General features: G+C 48.2%; 2 protein-coding genes across 2 annotated transcripts in view; one reads left to right on the plus strand and one right to left on the minus strand.

The window, feature by feature from the left end:
* The window catches only part of RIBC1 (RIB43A domain with coiled-coils 1), a 538,781-nt gene that overhangs the window by 119,565 nt on the left and 399,816 nt on the right, over window positions 1-19,400 (minus strand). The window lies entirely within an intron of this gene.
* The window catches only part of KDM5C (lysine demethylase 5C), a 41,418-nt gene continuing 33,618 nt past the window's right edge, over window positions 11,601-19,400 (plus strand). The window contains 6 exon segments of the mRNA XM_075578469.1: window positions 11,601-11,756; window positions 12,830-13,226; window positions 17,730-17,807; window positions 18,179-18,301; window positions 18,570-18,755; window positions 18,846-18,983. Coding sequence (XP_075434584.1) covers window positions 13,083-13,226; window positions 17,730-17,807; window positions 18,179-18,301; window positions 18,570-18,755; window positions 18,846-18,983 — 669 coding nt within the window. The 5' untranslated portion in view covers window positions 11,601-11,756; window positions 12,830-13,082.

Genomic DNA, 19,400 nt, shown 5'->3' on the forward strand with positions numbered 1-19,400 from the left:
GCAGGGATATCCTTAAAACCGGACCTTTTGGGGGGTTTTGAGGACTGGAGTTGAGAACCCCTGGACTACTCCATTAAACATATCCCCCCGTGGCTTGGTTTACCAGGCCGCTTTATTCGGCGTTGTTGTAGAGCTGCGCGGTCTGGCGGGACGCAGAGAATACAGCGCAATTCTTTCACCATCACAACTGTCTAAAGCATTTTTATTTTACCGTACAGGAGAAAAGATGATAATCCCACCATCCATGTCATCTTTCGTGCTGTACATGATTCTGTCGGCGCCAGTCGTGTGCGATGACGGAACGCGTCGGCGAGCGCCTTGCTCTCCCAGGATGTTGCCGTAGCCACATTCATGACATTTTGGAAGTTCAGCCCCAAAATGTGTCGGAGCATCTTTTGGAACGAGACATTTGAGGTCGACACTATTGCTGCGTCTGCTGTCTTCTTGGGCTGCGGCCCCGCTGCCTGCGCTGCATGCGCCCCTGCATGGCAGGCGGTGCCTGCAGCCGAATTCCCCGGTCTGCAGAGAGCTGCAGGGGGAAAGACGGGGGGGGGGAAATGCATGGCGGGGGTGCGGCCGTGCCGTCACCCGGCACGTTCGCCCTCCTCGGCTGAACCGCCGGGGGGCATGGCCTAGCGCTCCATCGCAACTCCTGATCTCCATTTTCTTAAGAGCAGGAGTTTGTCGGCGCAGCACGGCGGGCCCCCCCTCGCCGCGGGCCCCCCCTCGCCGCGGGCCCGGCCCCATTGTGGGGCGGCTCTTGTCCCTGCAGCGTCGGCCACAGCGGGCGCTGCAGTAGCCAGCGGGGACCTGGCCTTAGGAGATGTGCAGCCTGGCATCACCACTGAGTTCAAGGCTAGCCTCTTATTTAGAGAGGGTGTGGCTTTGTCAATTACGGCTGTAACATTAATAGCAATCACTTGAAACAGGTATTTACTAGCATAAATCTGCTTTGCATGTATGGGTGATATCAAGGGCGGCCAACTCCAGTCCTCGAGCTACCAACGGGTCGTTTTCAGGATACCCCTGCATCTGAGCCACTGATTGAGCCACCTGTGCTGGAGCAAGGACTGATTGAGCCACCTGTGCTGAAGCAGGGATATCCTGAAAACCTGCCGTTTGGAGTTGCCCACCCCTGGGTTATATGTTGTGGTGTTTGTTTGATATTACAATTAGCCGGTAATCCAATCCTCTCGGTGCGGGTTATACTGAACCAATGGAAGATCTGTTGAGCAGCAGCTATTGATTGGCTGGGAAGGAGAAGCTTGATCAGTTGTTTGCCGACACTCGAAATCACACAGTGGAGCCTTTCTATGTATATTTTTTATGGTGCCAGCCAAGTACGCTGTGCTGTACACTTTTCACATTGCAATACAGACAATATAATAATACAAATAGAATCGGGGAGAGGGAGCGGCTCAGTGAGTAAAGACACTGACTGGCACTGAGTGTGAAGCAGGGGAACCTGGGAGAAGCAGCGGCTCAGTGAGTAAAGACACTGACTGGCGCTGAGTGTGAAGCAGGGGAACCTGGTTCTATTCCCAGTGTTTGCTCCTTGTGACCTTGGGCAAGTCACTATCTCCCTGTGCCTCAGGCACCAAAAACATAGATTGTAAGCTCCACGGGGCAGGGACCTGTGCCTGCAAAATGTCTCTGTAAAGCGCTACGTAAAAAACTAGCAGCGCTATACAAGAACATGCTATTATTATTATCGGGGGCATCTCTTTAGAAAGGAAACCGAGAGCTACCTATGGTGCTCCTGTCCGCTCCTGGACCGCTCCTGTCCATCGCGCTCGCCTCTTCTGGCTCCCGCACTTCCGTGTTGAGTCTCTGGATGATCAGCAGCTCCACATCGCGTCCTTCCATCCCAGGTCTAAGAACTCAACGCGTTTCACCGGCTGGAGGCTTCATCAGGAGTTTCTTCTAGTCACACCCAATAAAGTGCAGGTGCAAATCCTTCATGTATAAAGGTGAAATTAGGTTTTAAATGACCTATTTAAATATTTCTAAAGTGACTAGAAGAAACTCCTGATGAAGCCTCCAGCCGGTGAAACGCGTTGAGTTCTTAGACCTGGGATGGAAGGACGCCGATGTGGAGCTGCTGATCATCCGGAGACTCACTTCCGAAGAGGCGAGCGCGATGGACAGGAGCGGTCCACCCAATGACTGCTAAGGGGTTACACGACCATACATCACTGCAACTGATTTAGGACACGCTGAAAAGAATGGGGAATATGTGCGTATATCCCCGTGGTTATACAGACTCACTCTAAAATCTGACTCGGACACATTGCACTATCCTGTGTTTTTCTATCATTTTATATATTTACCTGCGCTCCCCGTGACCTGGAAATCTCTTTAGAAAGGAAAGGTGTACAGGGATATACATAATAAGTAAACATGGCGAGGATGTTGATCCAGGGAGAAATCGGATTGTCAATATTTGGATTTGGGAAGGAATTCATCGTTCCCCTTATGAGATATCATTGGATAATGTGTCACTGGGGATTTTTGTTTGCCTTCCTCTGGAGGAAAATACTGTAAATACAAATACAGGATAAGTATCAGTCGCCTAAATTTAACTTGGGGTGAACTTGATGAACATATGTCTTTTAAACCTCTATGTTACTATGTAACCGCGGGCTGAGAATAATTTGGCTGGCCATGCACTTGTTTGAATCAGACTTGATTCTGTAAACACTGTAGAAAAGCAGGTGTAACCTTAAAGGGATTAGAAGCAAAAAGTGATCCACTTTATGCTCATCTGCATGCCATCCCCCGGAAGCACAGCATGCTGGGTGATTACGGGGACCAGTCTGACACGTGACTGTGCTCATACGTCTCTCATAAATATAACATTGGGAAAGAGGCATCCCTGCCCTGAAGAGCTTACAATCTAATCAGCGGGGGGGGGGGGGGGAGACCAACAGACACGTAAGGCATAAATTGAGTGCATTGGTTTGGGTGTGTCATACTGTAATTTAGTGAGGAGGGGTCATCCAGGATTATACAGAGGCTTTGTAGAACAGGTGAGTTTTCAGATGGGTTTTGAAGTTAGTGAGAGAAGGCGCTTGGCAGACAGCGAGAGGGCGTTCCAGACTTAGCGTGCAGCATGTGAGAAGGGGCGTAGGCATGAGAGAGCTGCAGGGACGCGAGGGGTAGAGAGGAGACAGGCCTGGGCAGAACATGGAGTGCGAGTAGGGGTATAGCGAGAGATTAAAGCTGACATAAAAGGAGTGCAGAGGAGTGGCAGCGTCACGGCTTCCCATAAGTGTGCGCCGGGGTTTGATGAACACCCTGAAGGTCCTGCAGGTGTTTCCACAATGCAGGAAAGTGATTTGAGTGTAATGCCTGCGTGTTGTTGCCTTACTCTACCTGATTATACCGGAATACAGAAGGGAAAAGTGGTTCAGTCTGCCCTTTTTCGTGTGGTCTTTTTGTCGCTTACATACTTGTTTGTATGGTGACAGGCAGATAGAGCCCCCAAAAGGTTATGTGTTAAATAGATTTATTCTACTATTGAACAGATAACCCTGGCGCAAATAAGCACCGATCAACCCGTTAAAGGGGAAGGGAGGGTTGGACTTTTGAGGATTTAACTGACAGAGGCCCCAGCACAAAAATTGCAGCAGAAATATGTTAATGAAATGTCACACGAAATATGCCATGAACTTGTGTATATGAAGAAAATGTACAGAACAAACTTTAATTCCCAACCAACTCCAGCGACTGTTACAGAACATATTGGAAACTAATTGAATTGTTTCCAAATTTGTCTGCAGAACATAGAATTTTTTTTCTGTTGCTTCTGCGGAAATAAGTTTTCGTGTTACGAAGAGAGTGAAGAATTCCTCTCTAATGTCACGAGAGAGGCTGGACGGGCTACCCACTCGCATAAATTCGGACGCTGCGTGGACAAAGCAAGCTCGCAGCATTTTTAAAATAATTAAAATTTGTTTCAATATTCAATTCGGTTAATGTTGCACAGGTCGTCAAATCATATCTCAAGTAAACGTAAAATTATATTTAAATTGTGAAACATTGTAATTGGTAATGTAAATGCGATCTGTTTATATACATTAGTTTCTTTTGATAAATGGGGAAACCTCTTTTTTTTAAATGTTTAATTGGTTTTATTTGTGTAGCGGGCGGGGGTGGGGGTGGGGTCGCGGGCCGCGTCTCACCTCTCTCAGACCCTGGTGACAGTAGTAGGTGTACGTTTAGGTTTACCAGGCACTGCGATGGGCCTTACTTCACTAGTTCCGAAAAAAATGTATTCCTGACACTTGAAAATGTTCTTGTGGTAAGAGAAGGTCGTGTCCAACATCTTGGGGCCCCTAATTTGGCAAAGAATTTGTCAATCACTTGCTTTCTTTCCCCTTATCCCACTCTGTTCTTATCTGAGAACCAATAAAGATGCAGGGGGGGGGGGGGGGGGGGACTCTGATTATACTATACAAGCGCTCGCTGATCACACAGTGACATCACACAGTGACATCACCACAAAAGGGAATAGGCAGAGGAAATCCAACCCCTCCCAAGTCTAACTTTAACAAATAAATATTTGTTAGGCGTCCGCTTTGTCTCCACGTTCTTTATCATGATGGTTACAAACGCTGAAGTAAATTGGTCGTTATCTAATAATATACATTTTTTATTTTATTTTATTGGAGCTATGAATTACAGGAAATATTTCTAAACTTCTGTCCTATTTGGGAAAAATAAACCATCCCAAGCCTTCCTTTCTGCTGTTCCTCTATGCCGGGGCTCTTCTGCGCACGGAGACATGTGGCACGCTGCTCCTGCTAATTTCACACTCTACTAGTTGCTTAGCCTATGATCGGAGGGGGGAGGGGAGCCTTGCTACAGCCCAATTAGGTGTCGTAATGGGAAGTGCTTCCAAGGTAAATCAGATATAGAACACATAGGGTGGCCAGGCGGCTTCTCTAAAAATACTGGACACAATGGTAAAAGGTGGAACGCGCTTGGCACGCACGCACACACTGCTGCTTCCTCCTCACTTTGGCCCCAGGCTCCCAACACCTCCTGATTGGCTGCTGCTGGGTAATGCAGCCAATCGGGATGGAGGAAGCTGCCCAGCCCCTGAGGAGCAGCCCTACTCTCTCCCTGCTCGGGGAAATCCTGCGGCCTCCTAAGCCGGTCAGGTCACTGTGTCCAGAGAGGTAATACCGGACACATACATGTCCGGAGAGGTAATACCGGACACATACATGTCTAGAGAGGTAATACCGGTATATGCATACATGTCCAGTATTACCTCTCATTTCTTACTAGACAGAGTGTCCAAATACAGGACAGTCCGGTTCAATACTGGACACCTGGCACCCCTAATACACGAACCCAAAGAAACAGGAGAGCCCCAATATATGGAGCCCTCCATCCCAACACTGAATTGATCAATGTTGGTGATTAAAAAAAACCCACTGTATTGCTATTTCACGATAAAATGAAGGCTCAACGAAATGATTATGTACTAATTACATGCGCTGAATAACACAATGAATGGCCCTAAAAGTCTCAGCCAAGGTAAACACCGCTTATAGCAATGGGCAGCAGTGAATCTACTGTTACGCAGATCACTAGAACTCTAAGCTCAGCGGAGCAACGATGTCCTGGCTGCATACATCAAAGAACACTAAACCTGCTTCAGCGTTATAATTTCAAGTAGCTATTAAGAGAACCGTGGCTGCTCTATGAAAGAGAGGTTCTCATAGTAAATAGACTGGCGTTGCTTTGATTAGCACGTCTGCTGGATTGGCAAAACACAAGTACCTCTGTGACTGGGCAGCTTGCTAATGCGTGAAGCCCAGTGTAGCAGAAAGTAATTGCCGGAGGTACATACAAGACCTCCATGTATCACAGCTTTGCACCGGGCTGCGTCTCCACCAGGATATTTATATAAGATCAAGGGCGCTATTAACCCTGCTCATACCTCTGTCGTAGCGTGCCGGAGTGTGGCTGTCGCTGCTACTGTGCGCCAGTGCGTGCCGGAACAAAGTTAGGAAGTATAAGATGAAGGGGTAACCCCAGCCTGGAGGACCCCGGTCAGGAGGGCGCTACTTTAAACGAAGTAGTGGACGGTATAGGGCAATTAAAGGAATGTTGGGCTGTAAAATACGACCATTTCCTTGCTTGAGAGAAGGAAAAATAACTAAAACCAAAGAGTAAAAGGTAAGAATAAGCGCTGATCTGCATTTCTCAGCGGGACGGGTGAGCGGCTTCAGTGTATGCCATGATCATACCCTCGCCCGGTGATGTCCGAACCAGTGGACGTCGCTGGCTGCCAGTTGCTTAGTCGGTCAAGTGCAGAGTGCCCCCCAAACACGTCGAAGTGAACATTATGCACAGTGGCAAGAAAAAGTTTGTGAACCCAAATGATAATTACGGAAACTCCATAGTTCTTCCATGATAACCTTGAATCAAAACCAGTCTTTTCTTAAATATGCAATAAGGTTTATATTAACCGATTCCATGTCTGTTGAAACTATTTGATGTATGAATTAGACAAACCATGAGTAACTATTATGTGTAAAAGTAACTGAAACCCTGGTTTTAGCAGCTAAATTAAAGGGGATCATTAGAATCAGGTGTTTAAATAATTAGGTAGATCTTCAGGTATGAGCTTGGGAGGCCCCACCCTATATAAAGATCAGAAACTTTGTGAGTTTGGTCTTCATCATACAGGTGTGTGGAAACACGTCATGCCACGATCAAAAGAAATCTCTGAGGTCCTCAAAAAAGCCGTTATTGATGTTCATCGGTCTAGAAAGGATTACAAACCCATTTCTAAGGATTTGGTGCTCCACCAATCAACTGTCAGACAAATGGGAGAAGTTCAAGACAACAGTCATTGTACCCAGGAGAGGTCGTCCTACCAAAATCTCTTCAAGAACAAACCGACAAATCACCCAGGAAGTCACAAAGAACCCCAGAGTAACACCCAAGGATCTGCAGGCCCCTCTCGCCTCGGCTAATGTGAGGGTTCATGACTCAACTATCAGAAAAAGACTGAACAAGAACGGTGTTCATGGAAGGATAGCCAGGAGGAAACCACTGCTCTCTAAAAAGAACATTGCTGATATCTGAAGTTTGCCAAAGAGCACATAGATGATCCACAAGACTTTTGGAACAATGTTCTCTGGACAGACAAGTCAAGGTAGAACGTTTTAGACTCAATGAGAAACGTTATGTTTGGTGAAAACCAAAATGGCATTCGAACAGAGGAACCTCATCCCAACCTTCAAGCATGGGGGTGGGAGTGTGATGGTTTGGGGCTGCTTTGCTGCCTCAGGATCTGGACGGTTTTCGATCATTGACACAACCATGAATTCTGCCTTGTATCAGAAGATTCTAGAGGAGAATGTCAGGCCATCCGCCCGTGAGCTGAAGCGAATGTGGGTCATGCAGCAAGACAATGATCCTAAGCATACAAGCAGATCTTAAAATGAATGGCTGCAGAAGAAGAAATTCCACATTTCAGAACGGCCTAGTCACAGTCCGGAACCAAACCCCACCGAAATATTGTGGCAGGACCTGAAGCGAGCTGTTCCTGCAAGGAAGCCTGAAATGTCACTGAGCTGAAGCAGTTCTGTGAGGAGGAATGGGCCAAAACTCCTCAAACCCGATGTGAGACTGACCGGCAGGCACAGGAAACACTGACTTGAAGTCATTGCTGCTCAAGGGGGCGCTACAAGTACTGAATCAAAAGGGTCACAGACTTTCTCCCACGGGGATATTAAATGTTGAATCATTTGTGGATAAATAAATGTTGAAATAGTATCATGTTGCTGTGTCATTTGTTTGATCAGGTTATCTCTTATCTATTATTAGGATTTTGATTAAGATCTAATAACAATTTAGGTTTGAAATATGTGAAAATCCTTAGGGGTTCACAGACTTTTTCCCCCTCCTGAGAGACGGCACAACCACAAAATGTGTAAATTGTATTGGCAGTATGAGAAGGTAAGTGTTGCACGTCCAACAGATGAATTTAAAAGCCGCATATGACAATAGCACTCATCCTGTCCGCCGATCTGTGACTTGCATCCGAATCGGCCGCTCAGTGTGGGGTATCCGGCATGACGACCCTCAAAGGAGAGTCTTTTCCGTGGTATTCAGGCACCCCATAAATAAGCCAAAGAAATGTCTTTTATTGGCCAACGTTGCGGCTATCCCCTGGAGACTTTATTAAGTTGTAAACCAAGGGCAGAGAGAGAAAAGCCCCTAATTGTATGCACTCAATACTATTAGTGATGTGTAAAATGACAGATATTAACACGTGGCTTTTATTGGTTACCATAAAAACCAAACAAACAATGAAGCAATTATTAAAAGATGGAACTATGGTCCAATGCACAAATATCAAATGTTCAATAACTAAACAGATCCAGTGCTAGTAGTGGATCAAAGGACTAAATAGCTACAGTGCAAGCTTGCATAGAGGTGAGAGTGACTGAGGAGGGGAGTACAGAATCATCTCGATCCTACACTACTACGGGACCTAGCTATATACAGCCCTGCTAGAGGCTCACGTATAAGTCAGTACTATGAGGGAGCAAAACAATAGCCAGCACTCCAGAGGTGCTGGCAGCACAAATGACGGGACCTTCCCCCCGTGTGAGCGGCAGAGGCAAACCGCCAAGTAGGGAGACCAACGGGGGGCTCTCCATCCCGTGAGCGAGCGCGGGCAGTTGCCGCAGCACTATGGATCGGAAAGGTCGGCTGCGATACCGGTAGGTGTGTAGACAGCCGGGTTGGGAGCTAGAGCAACAGGGCTGTTTGTTCAGACTGACCAAAACAGATTGTGCAGCCGAGTGCCGCAGCGTGTTCAGCCCGAGAAGTAGCCGCCGTAGCGGTAAGTCAGTTGGCTGAGAGTTAAAGCCTCCGGAGGTTTGAAAAAGCCTGACACATCCATCAACCCGAAGGAGATTTAGGCTGGAGATACTGAATAAATAAATATATATATATATCGTCCTTATGGTTGAGATATTGGACCTAATGTCAATAATAAGATAAAATAGGTATTCAAATCAAAGGCATAGTATAGCGCTCAGAGATCTGTATTGTACGGTAATCTTTATTAAGCAAGGTATAGAACGGGGTCCTATGGCACCACTGGGAAGCCGTTCTTCCACTGACGTCATAACTAGTGGATCGACGTACGGTTCGCAACGGTAGCTTTGTCAAGGCTAATGTCTTTGATTTTAAAACAATTTTATCTTATTATTGACATTAGGTCCGCTATCTCTACCATAAGATAGATATATATATATATATATATATATATATATATATATATATATATATATATATATATAGTGGTTGACAAATTACCAAAAAAATCTACTCACCACCTAGTACCAAACGTGTGCTGCTTGGGCCAATATTTACTCGCCCGGGGGTTAAATCCACTCGCCCGGGGCGAGCAAATGTATAGGTTTGTCGAACACTGTATATATATATATATATATATATATATATATATATATATATATATATATATATATATATATTTCTTTGAGTATCTCCTTGGACAACATAGTCAGAATCGTAGAATCCTCAATGAATGTATAAAAAATATAAACAGAAACTTCCCTCAGTGAGTGGGTGAACGTATAAAAAGAAATATTAATGTATTTTAAGGTGAGACGTCTTGCGCCCTTCTCAATAAAGGGGCAGATAACCATCTGAAGGTAGAGGTAAGTTAGATGTAGATCACCCATACCCCTAAAACCTCATTGGGAATGTCCATATAAAAAGCATTTCTTCAGCAACACATGGTACTCGCATATTCCTCATTGCTTTCTCTTTTTATTCTCCTCTTCCTCACCCACTCCAGGAGTCTCTATTTGAGGCATGAACAGCCGCAGATATGAGTGACTCCTTGATAAAGAACCTTAGGGTGTGAAACGCGTAGGAGTGTTTATGTACCTCCTTTTTAGTTAGGTTTGACCACTAAATGTATTTTTGATGATTTTTGTGATTCCTGTCTCCCTGGGCTGTGTGCGCTGCTTCAATTTTTGTGTTTTGCTCTAGATCTCCTTGGAGTTGGCGGGTGCGTCTGGCTTTTTCAAACCTCCTACTGACTTACCGCTACAGTGGCTACTTCTCGGGCTCAACACACCATGGCATTTAGCTGCGCAATCTGTTTTTGTCACTCTGAACCAACTGCTTGTTGCTCTGCTTCCCAACCCAGCTGCCTACACACCTAACGGTATCGCACCCGAGCTTTCTGATCCCTAGTGCTGCTGCAATTGTCCGCGCTCGCTCACGGGTTGGCGAGCTCCTGTGGCCTCCCCACCTGGCGGTTTGCCTCTGCCGCTCACACTGGGCCTTTGTTCAATTTTTATTTTTTTATAATTGTGTAATTTTTTGTTTGAAACTCAAATTTTCTATAGTAACCAATAAATGCTATGTTTTAATATGTCATTTTACACATCACCAACAGTATTAAGTGCATACACTTAGGGACTTTTCTCTCTCTGTCCTTGGTTTACCTACTATTCCCTTACTGCACCATTTTATCCTATTACCTGCTTCGACTGAGCGAATGCACCTTTTTGTTACATAGCCTTTATTAAGAGCTCTTAATAAAGACTTACGGGGTAATCGGAACATTGGGCCAACAAAAGACATTTCTTTTACAAATTTATGGTGCGCATATCCCTTTGTTTTTATATATATATATATATATATATATATATATATATATATATATATATATATATATATATATATATATATATATATATATATATATATATATATATATATACATGTAGAGGTATCAGTACCGTGTTAGCCGAGCTTCAATAATCAAAAAATAAATAGATGATACCGTTCTGTGGCTAACGAAATGCTTTTATTTGTGCGAGCTTTCGAGATACACTGATCTCTTCTTCCGGCGATGTTACAATGAATGAAGCAAGGATAACTTAAAGTTATCCTTGCTTCATTCATTGTAACATCGCCGGAAGAAGAGATCAGTGTATCTCGAAAGCTCGCACAAATAAAAGCATTTCGTTAGCCACAGAACGGTATCATCTATTTATTTTTTGAATATAAATGACATTGCAATACCCTTCCACTCCTCAATTCTCTCTGATCAGGCCCCTTGGGAGAGATAGTTAAAGATCCCTGCTCTTTGCTTCTGTCCCTTTAAATCAGCTAGCCTGGATCCCAACGTGCACCTCCATCCCCACACTTCCGGGTGTGGGCCCCATGACGTCACAGCAGAGGCACCCTCCCAACTCATTCCCTTCGCATACCTGCTTCCTGTGTGGCCGCGCATGCGCACCTGGGACCTTTAAACGTGCGACTGGCCAGGAGAAAGAAGTCCGGCTCTCTTTTCACCGGCCTGCCTCTGGTGGGAGTATCTCCCTCTATATCCCTCCGCTGGGGGACTCCTTGACGGGCCGAGTCACACCAGCCCGTCCCTGCTTCCTTTCCCTCCACCACTCTCTTCCCCCTTCCCTCCCCAACGGGCACACCCCCCCGCCGCGACCTCATCTTCTCTTTCACCGGGGGCGCGCAGCACCGGTGAGCCGGGTAAAGGGGCGGGGTTACCGGAGAGGGGGCGCGCGGAGGGAGACCGGGTAATGCGGTTCCAAGATGGCGACTGCGGAGGGTGAGGGGGAGAAGCGGCTCTAAGGGGAAGGGAAAAAAAACAACAATAACAAGACCGGGATCTCTGCTCGTGTCGGTCCCCCCGGGGAGAGGAGGAGGTGTGCGGGGAGGTGTGTGGGTCCGCACAGCCGGGCACTCTTCCTCACAGCCAGACCTTGTTATAAATCAATATATCCGCAATTATTCCAGGGGCTCCTATACAGGGAGGTATAGGGCAGGGCTATCCCCTATATACCCAGTGACGTCACTGTGAGGGAGTGGGGAGGTGTAATCACGTGTGGAGGTAGTATTATTAATTATCATTATTATTTATTATTATTAGTGTTTTATTTTGGGAAGCGCCAACGTATCCAGCGGTGCGGTACGACGAACCGATTTTATGAGGCCCTGATCCTCTGAGCTTACACTCTAGAGGGAGTCTGGGATAGTGTTAAAAGGCGAAGGCGCGGGTAACAGAAAAGCAAAAAAATTTTTTGGGGGGGTATACAGTGTTGGTGAGCTGATATTGGTAGAAGGGGTGTGGGGTAATGACGGTGTGTGTGTTTAATACGGATGTCATGCACCACTATATATCCATCTATATACGGACAAAATAATCTGTATAATGGCCCTACAGCGGTGACGTCAGCATGTATTATGGTAGGGGGAGACGCAAAGCATTTTTGGTATTATACAGACTGAGGGTTGGATAATGACGCCTGCCTTTAATGGAGGACAACATTTAAATGCATTTACCCATTAATAGTCATGCCAAGCTGTGGACAGACTGGTTATTCTGGTAAAGGAATACCCCGAGAAACTGGAATATACCAAAATAATGTTAGTACTGCGGCGAGCGCACGGTTTGTGTTGAGCGGGGAGAGGCGCAGAACAGTGTTTGTGAGGAGCGGGGAGAGGCGCAGAACAGGGTTTGTGAGGAGCGGGGAGAGGCGCAGAACAGGGTTTGTGAGGAGCGGGGAGAGGCGCAGAACAGGGTTTGTGTCGGCAATTTGTTTCCGTAATAAGTAAGCATAGCACGACACAAAGTGAGGGCCAGTAGTTGAAAGGAGCTGTGCGGTTCGTGGAATGACACACACTTATATTATGTATATAAATAGCACACGGGCAGTCGGAAGTAGCTTATTATTAGGGAGAATTGTTCTATGGACTGAGCTCAGCCCTGTCCTCTGTTTTTCTTACGCAGGAAGAAGACTCCATGTTTCAGGAAGCAGCTGAAATCTTCACATCTGGGGTACAGTGTTAATACTATTGTCATAGTGACGGTATTACTGGCGCAGGGTCGCTGGGGCGTGCCCGAGCAGCTGCTTGTGTATTAAAGCCCCCACCCCCCGGAGCTGCCCAGCTTGTAGGATGACGCTGTGATACGGGCCTGCTCCCGTCACCCTGGATTTACAATACATGGTTGTGTAATCGGTGACACACACACACATCAGGACATGGAGTCTGAAGATTTCCTGCCTCCTCCGGAGTGCCCCGTTTTTGAGCCGACCTGGGAAGAGTTCCAGGATCCCCTGGGATATATTGCGAAGATCAGGCCTGTTGCGGAGAAGTCTGGGATATGCAAAATCCGGCCGCCTGTGGTGAGTATTGCCTCCGACTATTATCCATCCTTGCCAACACATCGGATTTTAATCTTCGCCTACAAGCTCTCCAGGATTTTTCATTTCTAGAAATGTGTCCATCTTCAAACCTCTAACCCCCCCCCCCCCCCAACTTCTTTCTTTCTCTCTTGTACCCGAAGGGAGCACAAGAAAAGACACATTGAGACTACAAATGAACACAACAGTTGGAATGAAGGCATATTCTGGCAGTGCATGGGGGCTACACGCTGACTGTCCCTGTTAGTGCCAGGGGGCAAAAGAGTTTACCAAGTCATAACATTACGTGGGTGCAAAGTACATGGCAAGCATGTAGTCTGAGCCCATGTAATGTTCAGGTTTGGCAAACTCTCTTTGCATTGATAAAGATGCGGTGTGCCTTGCCACTTGACATTACCTGAAGGGGCATGCTTACCCCTGACCTGTGTGTGTGAGATGTCAGGGGCAAGCCGCTCCTTTTGAGGCTTCTCTTTGTTTCCAAGCCGTCCGGACTGGAGCCTACAAGCAGCCGTAACACAACTCACAACATGGCTTCCCAGAGATTCTTCCTGTCCCTCCCTGCCCTGCTAACCTTGGCCCGGAGCGCATAATTCTGCCCCTACTGTATGCGCACTTACTGGGGTACAAACCCATTGCCCTCAATCTGTTTATCATATCTGTGGGGTAATTGCTGATCCTCTGCTCTGTGACCTGGATAATGAAGCTTCGCACAGTGATTCCTGCCTGCCCCATACCTTTTTATTGTTTTGCACTCTGCTGCTAGGGGACTTACTCCTTTGTCCATAAATCAGTTCGGGAGTGTTGATAAGGAGGGGCAGAGGACACTGTTGGTTTTATCTGTGGGCTACTTGCAGATCTAATCACAGATGTCCGAGGCCCCTCTTGTCTGTTGGGCTGAGGCTTTAGGAGTCTATATCACCTTGTCCTTTGACCCTGGGAGAGCCGGCGGCTCCAGGAGCTGAGTGTAATTCACCCAAACCCTACCCTCCCCGTTTCCACCATGCACAGAGGACATACAATAACACTGATGTACGACACTGCTGCTGAGTGAGAGCCTTTGTCTGCAGAGCAGCAGGAGGGGACAGTGAGAGGCACAGAGCTGTGCACTTCATACTCACACAGAGGGATGGGGCGTGAACGATATATATATATATATTATATAGATATATATAATATCCTCCTTTTTTTTACTTATCCCCACTGTTTGTAATGTACACTATTTACCTCCTATCGTAATGTTGTAAAGTGCCGTGTACATGGCCGGTGCTATGTAAGTAAAACCATGCATGCATATATACATAGGTATTTCAGGGTTATGGTGTCACCGTGGATGTGTGTGTGCTTTTTGCCCTGCCCTTAAAGCCAACAGCCCAGGCCCGGCTGCGACAGGATCTTCTCCAGCGGGAGAATACAGCCGGGTTTGTAGCATACGGGCGTTGGGAAGATTTGGTACACGGATGAAACTTGGCGGCTTATATTTAATCACAAAGCATCGACTGAGGGAGATCTGTGTGTTCCAGGAGTGAGCGTGTGTGTGCGGCATATGCGGAGATATAAAAACGTCCCCTTCAGTTCCGCTCTTGCTACACTTTTTTGCCTTATTTTATGCCTGTGTATTGATGCACGTTATCGCAGGCTTTGCTGTCGTGCCCCTGACGGGGTGTAGCCACTCCTCCATGTCGAGTCTGTAATTATAAAGTGTCCATTACACAGCTCCCCATCCCTCACGTAAGCAGTGAGATGGGAAGATCCCGTTCTAGGGGCTGAGTGAGGAGTCAGTCCCTGTACTTCTAGTTATGCGCCTCATGAACCCCACGTGTTGGGGCAGGGGGGCTCAACTCCAGTCCCTTCCCACCCCTAAACGGGTCAGGTTTTCAGGATACCCCAGCTTCAGTACAGGGGGCTCAATCAGTCCCAGCTTCAGCACAGGAGGGGCAGTCTTCGTCTGACCCACCTGTGCTAAAGCTGGGACTGATTGAGCCACCTGTACTGAAGCTGGGGTATCCTGAAAACCTGACCTGTTTAGGGGGCGGGGATTGAGGACTAGTGTTGAGCGCCCCATGTGTTCGGCATAGCCAGATCACAGCTTGTTTGTGCCACATGCTACGGATAATTATACTTCTCAGAAAATGCTGGTCCCAGGTTGAAGTCCCAGATCCCAGATTCAGCCTTAATGTTTAGAAATAGATTTCCTTTAAAGGGATGGATGCGCGCACGCACACGCAAACGCAAACGCACACGCACACACATTTAAAATTCTGGTGGGTGAAAAAGGTGACACAAAACCTCCACCGTTGGCATATAGCCAATAAAAAAAATATCACTTGTGAGCACATTCACGTGTCTTAGACAGGTGTGCGACCCTGCCTTTCACCATTATCACCTAGTATACAGTGCCCCCACTGCAGCAAGGGATTCTGGGAAATGACATGCAAATGAGCACACAAGGTTTTTTTGTCGCCTTTTTCACTCACCATAACTTAAAATGTGTATGGTAAACCTACCCAGCCTTGAAAATTGCAAAGCCAGTACAACCAACCTCACTGATGAGACCCATTAAGATTGAAACATGTCTGTGAGTGGTTTGACTGGCTTTGCATCTAATCCCATGCTGTGCTTAAAAGCTGTGTGAACAGCAGAGCATTAGCTTATATGGGTTCCATGTAAACATGGATTTCAGGCAAAATGTGACACCTTGTTTGCTCATTTGCATGTCATATCCTAGAATCCCGTGCTGCAGTGGAAGCACTGTATGCTGGGGATAATGGTTGAAAGCTAGGGTTGCAGACCTGTCTAAGGCTGCGGTCCCAGTCATGTCTGACACGCGTGACACGCGCGCCCGGCGGGGGGGGGGGGCGGCGCGTGCACAGCGCTAACCGCGATCTCCAGGAGAGAGGGAAGCTTGCGATGGGGCGTGGTCGGGGATTTGCGGGGGGCGTGGCCATTACGTCACGCGGCTGGTTCGCCCTCATTGGGTGAACCGCCGGTGGGGCCGTGGCCACGCCTCCGTCGCAAGGTTTGAACTCAATTTCATTGAGTTGAAAAAAACTTGCAGTACTGCGTGGCGTGTAAAACTTACATTGTTATTCTCCTCTGAGCGCGCACAATGCGGTTTTATTCTGCGCCGCGGCATTCAGGTGTCCGAGGCCGTTATCGGACTCTCCCAACGTGACTGTCACAATGTCGTGCTCTTTTAGAAGTAGTGGCAACGCTGTGAGATTGAGGCAGTGAAACTGCTCTGACAGATTAACACGCAATCACAGTTACAAGTTTCAGATCAGGGGGGCTCAACGCCAGTTCTCAAGCCTCCGCAACAGGTCAGGTGTTCAGGATATCCCTGCTTCAGCGCAGGTGGCTCAGTCTTCGACGAAGCCTCAAAATGAGCCATCTGTGCTGAAGCTAGGATATCCTGAAAACCTGACCTGTTTGTGGGGTGATTGAGGGCTGGAGTTGAGTACCCCTCTTCTTTAGATAACTTCTTGTGTATATTGTTCCCGTTTGGCTGCACGTCATTGACCCTTATATGTGGCCTACATATGTTTTTATAAATTGTTCTTGTTTTGTCTAGAAGACAAGTCGGCCATTTTTGTGGTGTTCCTGTACAAGTGATGAATATCACAATGACCGCCCACAGGACAGTTGTACCAATGACCTTCAGTCTTGTATTCACCTGTATATATGTGGAGTGGATGTTATCCTGCCATTTCCCAATAACCTTTGCAAAGCAACTTTAACTCCGTCATTGGATATCCCTGTAACACGCGTGTAATTGGATATCCCTGTAACACGCGTGTAATTGTAACGAATGTACACAGACGCACGGGCGAGCAGCATTGTAGGCAGATATGTTCCCGTTCTTCCGTGTTCCTGGTAACACGTAGATGTTACACGTTAGAGATTTCAGCCTGGAATCTAAGTGTGTATTTTTTACTTCAAATACACATGTTGTGTAATCAAAAGGGCCGACACTGCTTCTGTATTACACACTGGGTTAGAGTATTAGGAGAGACAGTCCTGCTTCTAAGGCCGCGCTTATAGCGACGTGACGTCGGGGCAAAACAAATGTATTGCCGCGTCGCGTGCGCTTATAGTTGAAGCGGCGCGGCAGCTTGGTCGCGATCGCTGGAAGTCAATTGAATTTTTCCAGCGACCGCAGCGTGACATCATCGCCGGCACTATAAGCGCAGCCTTAGGCTGTGGTTCCCCACCCCATGGGGTCCTGTCCTAGGTCTGTTATCTGTATTCAATGTTCTGTAAGCGGCCAGTACATGGGCCCCCACAGGAGTTAAAATGACACAGTGACGCTGGGACAGTGCGGCGGTTATACAGAGTCTTGTCCATAACCCTCATTCCAGGAGAACCAGCTCTGCCACATGAGGAAGGGCGTGTCTTTCCCCTCCACGAAATCCCTTCTCTCCCCGCCCCTCTGTCTGCCGTGGAAATGAACCCTTCCTCCATCTAACTGCCTGCCTCTCTGTTCTCCAGGACTGGCAGCCTCCGTTCGCAGTGGAAGTGGACAGCTTCCACTTCACGCCACGCATTCAGAGACTGAATGAACTGGAGGTGAGTGAAGGTTCCCTGCTGCTCAGGTGTGCGGAGAATCGGGGTCCTCCAGAACTGAACCTCAACATTTTCAGCTCCTCCGAGATGCAGTTACCGGTGTTACTTGTTGGTTTCTGAAGGGGATTTAAATGACCGTCTAATAGGAAGCGTAGGAGGAGCAGCCCCTTTTTAAGTATGAGGGAGGCTGCAGACTTCCACATTGGGGGGTGGAGGGGGGGGGGGGGGTGGCGGAAAAAAAGAGAAACTTGTGGAAAATGAAAAACAGGAAGTGCTGGGGAACCCCAGGAGTAGCTGTGGGGAAGGGGCTTTTACTATGTGATCCATAACATCTCCTTTGTATCTCCCCCCCCCCCCCCCCCCCCCAATTCTAGGCGGAGACCAGAGTCAAATTAAACTACTTGGACCAGATCGCCAAGTTTTGGGAGATCCAGGGATCCTCTTTGAAAATCCCAAATGTAGAGCGCAGAATCCTGGATCTGTACAGCCTGAGCAAGGTGAGGGGGGGAACTGTGTGTGGGGGGGTGGGTGTGTGGTGTGTGGGGGTGGGTGTGTGTGTTATACAGGGGGAAGAAAGGGCACGGTCCGTGTGCTATACAGGAGGCGGAGGGGGGGGCACGGTGCCCCTGCTATACAGGGGGCGGAGGGGGGGGGCACGGTGCCCCTGCTATACAGGGGGCGGAGGGGGCACTTTGTTGTTTTTCTTGTGTCTGTTACTGATGCGCAGAAATGTGAAGGTCTCGCGTGTGTTTGTTTCTGCTTCAGAACGTCCAGGAGGAGGGCGGGTACGAGGTAACCTGCAGGGAGCGGAGATGGGCACGAGTGGCACAGCGTATGGGGTACCCATCGGGGAAGAACCTGGGCTCGCTGTTACGCTCACACTATGAACGCATCATATACCCCTTCCACATGTACCAGTCAGGAGCCAACCTGGGGGTAACCGGCACCAAGGTGTGAGCGCCAGCGGTGGCAGGGAACACCGGGAGGGGGGATTTGGGCACCTGTACGGGTTATTTATGGGTCGGGCCGGTTCTGTTGCAGGACTGCGGGGAACGGCCGCATTATGACAGTGAAGAGAAGGACAGAGAGTACAAGCCGCACAGCATCCCCCTGCGCCAGTCCGTGCAGCCGTCCAAAATCACCAGCTACGGCCGGCGAGCCAAACGCCTGACACAAGAGGTGAGAGCCCACCCATCCCACGCTGCCCAGTGCCCACCCATCCCACGCTGCCCGGTGCCCACCCATCCCACGCTGCCCAGTGCCCACCTATCCCACGCTGCCCAGTGCCCACCTATCCCACGCTGCCCAGTGCCCACCTATCCCACGCTGCCCAGTGCCCACCCATCCCACGCTGCCCGGTGCCCACCCATCCCACGCTGCCCAGTGCCCACCTATCCCACGCTGCCCAGTGCCCACCTATCCCACGCTGCCCAGTGCCCACCCATCCCACGCTGCCCGGTGCCCACCTATCCCACGCTGCCCAGTGCCCACCTATCCCACGCTGCCCACCCATCCCACGCTGCCCAGTGCCCACCTATCCCACGCTGCCCACCCATCCCACGCTGCCCAGTGCCCACCCATCCCACGCTGCCCAGT

Source organism: Ascaphus truei, chromosome 21 (assembly GCF_040206685.1).
Source record: "Ascaphus truei isolate aAscTru1 chromosome 21, aAscTru1.hap1, whole genome shotgun sequence".
NCBI lineage: Eukaryota > Metazoa > Chordata > Amphibia > Anura > Ascaphidae > Ascaphus > Ascaphus truei.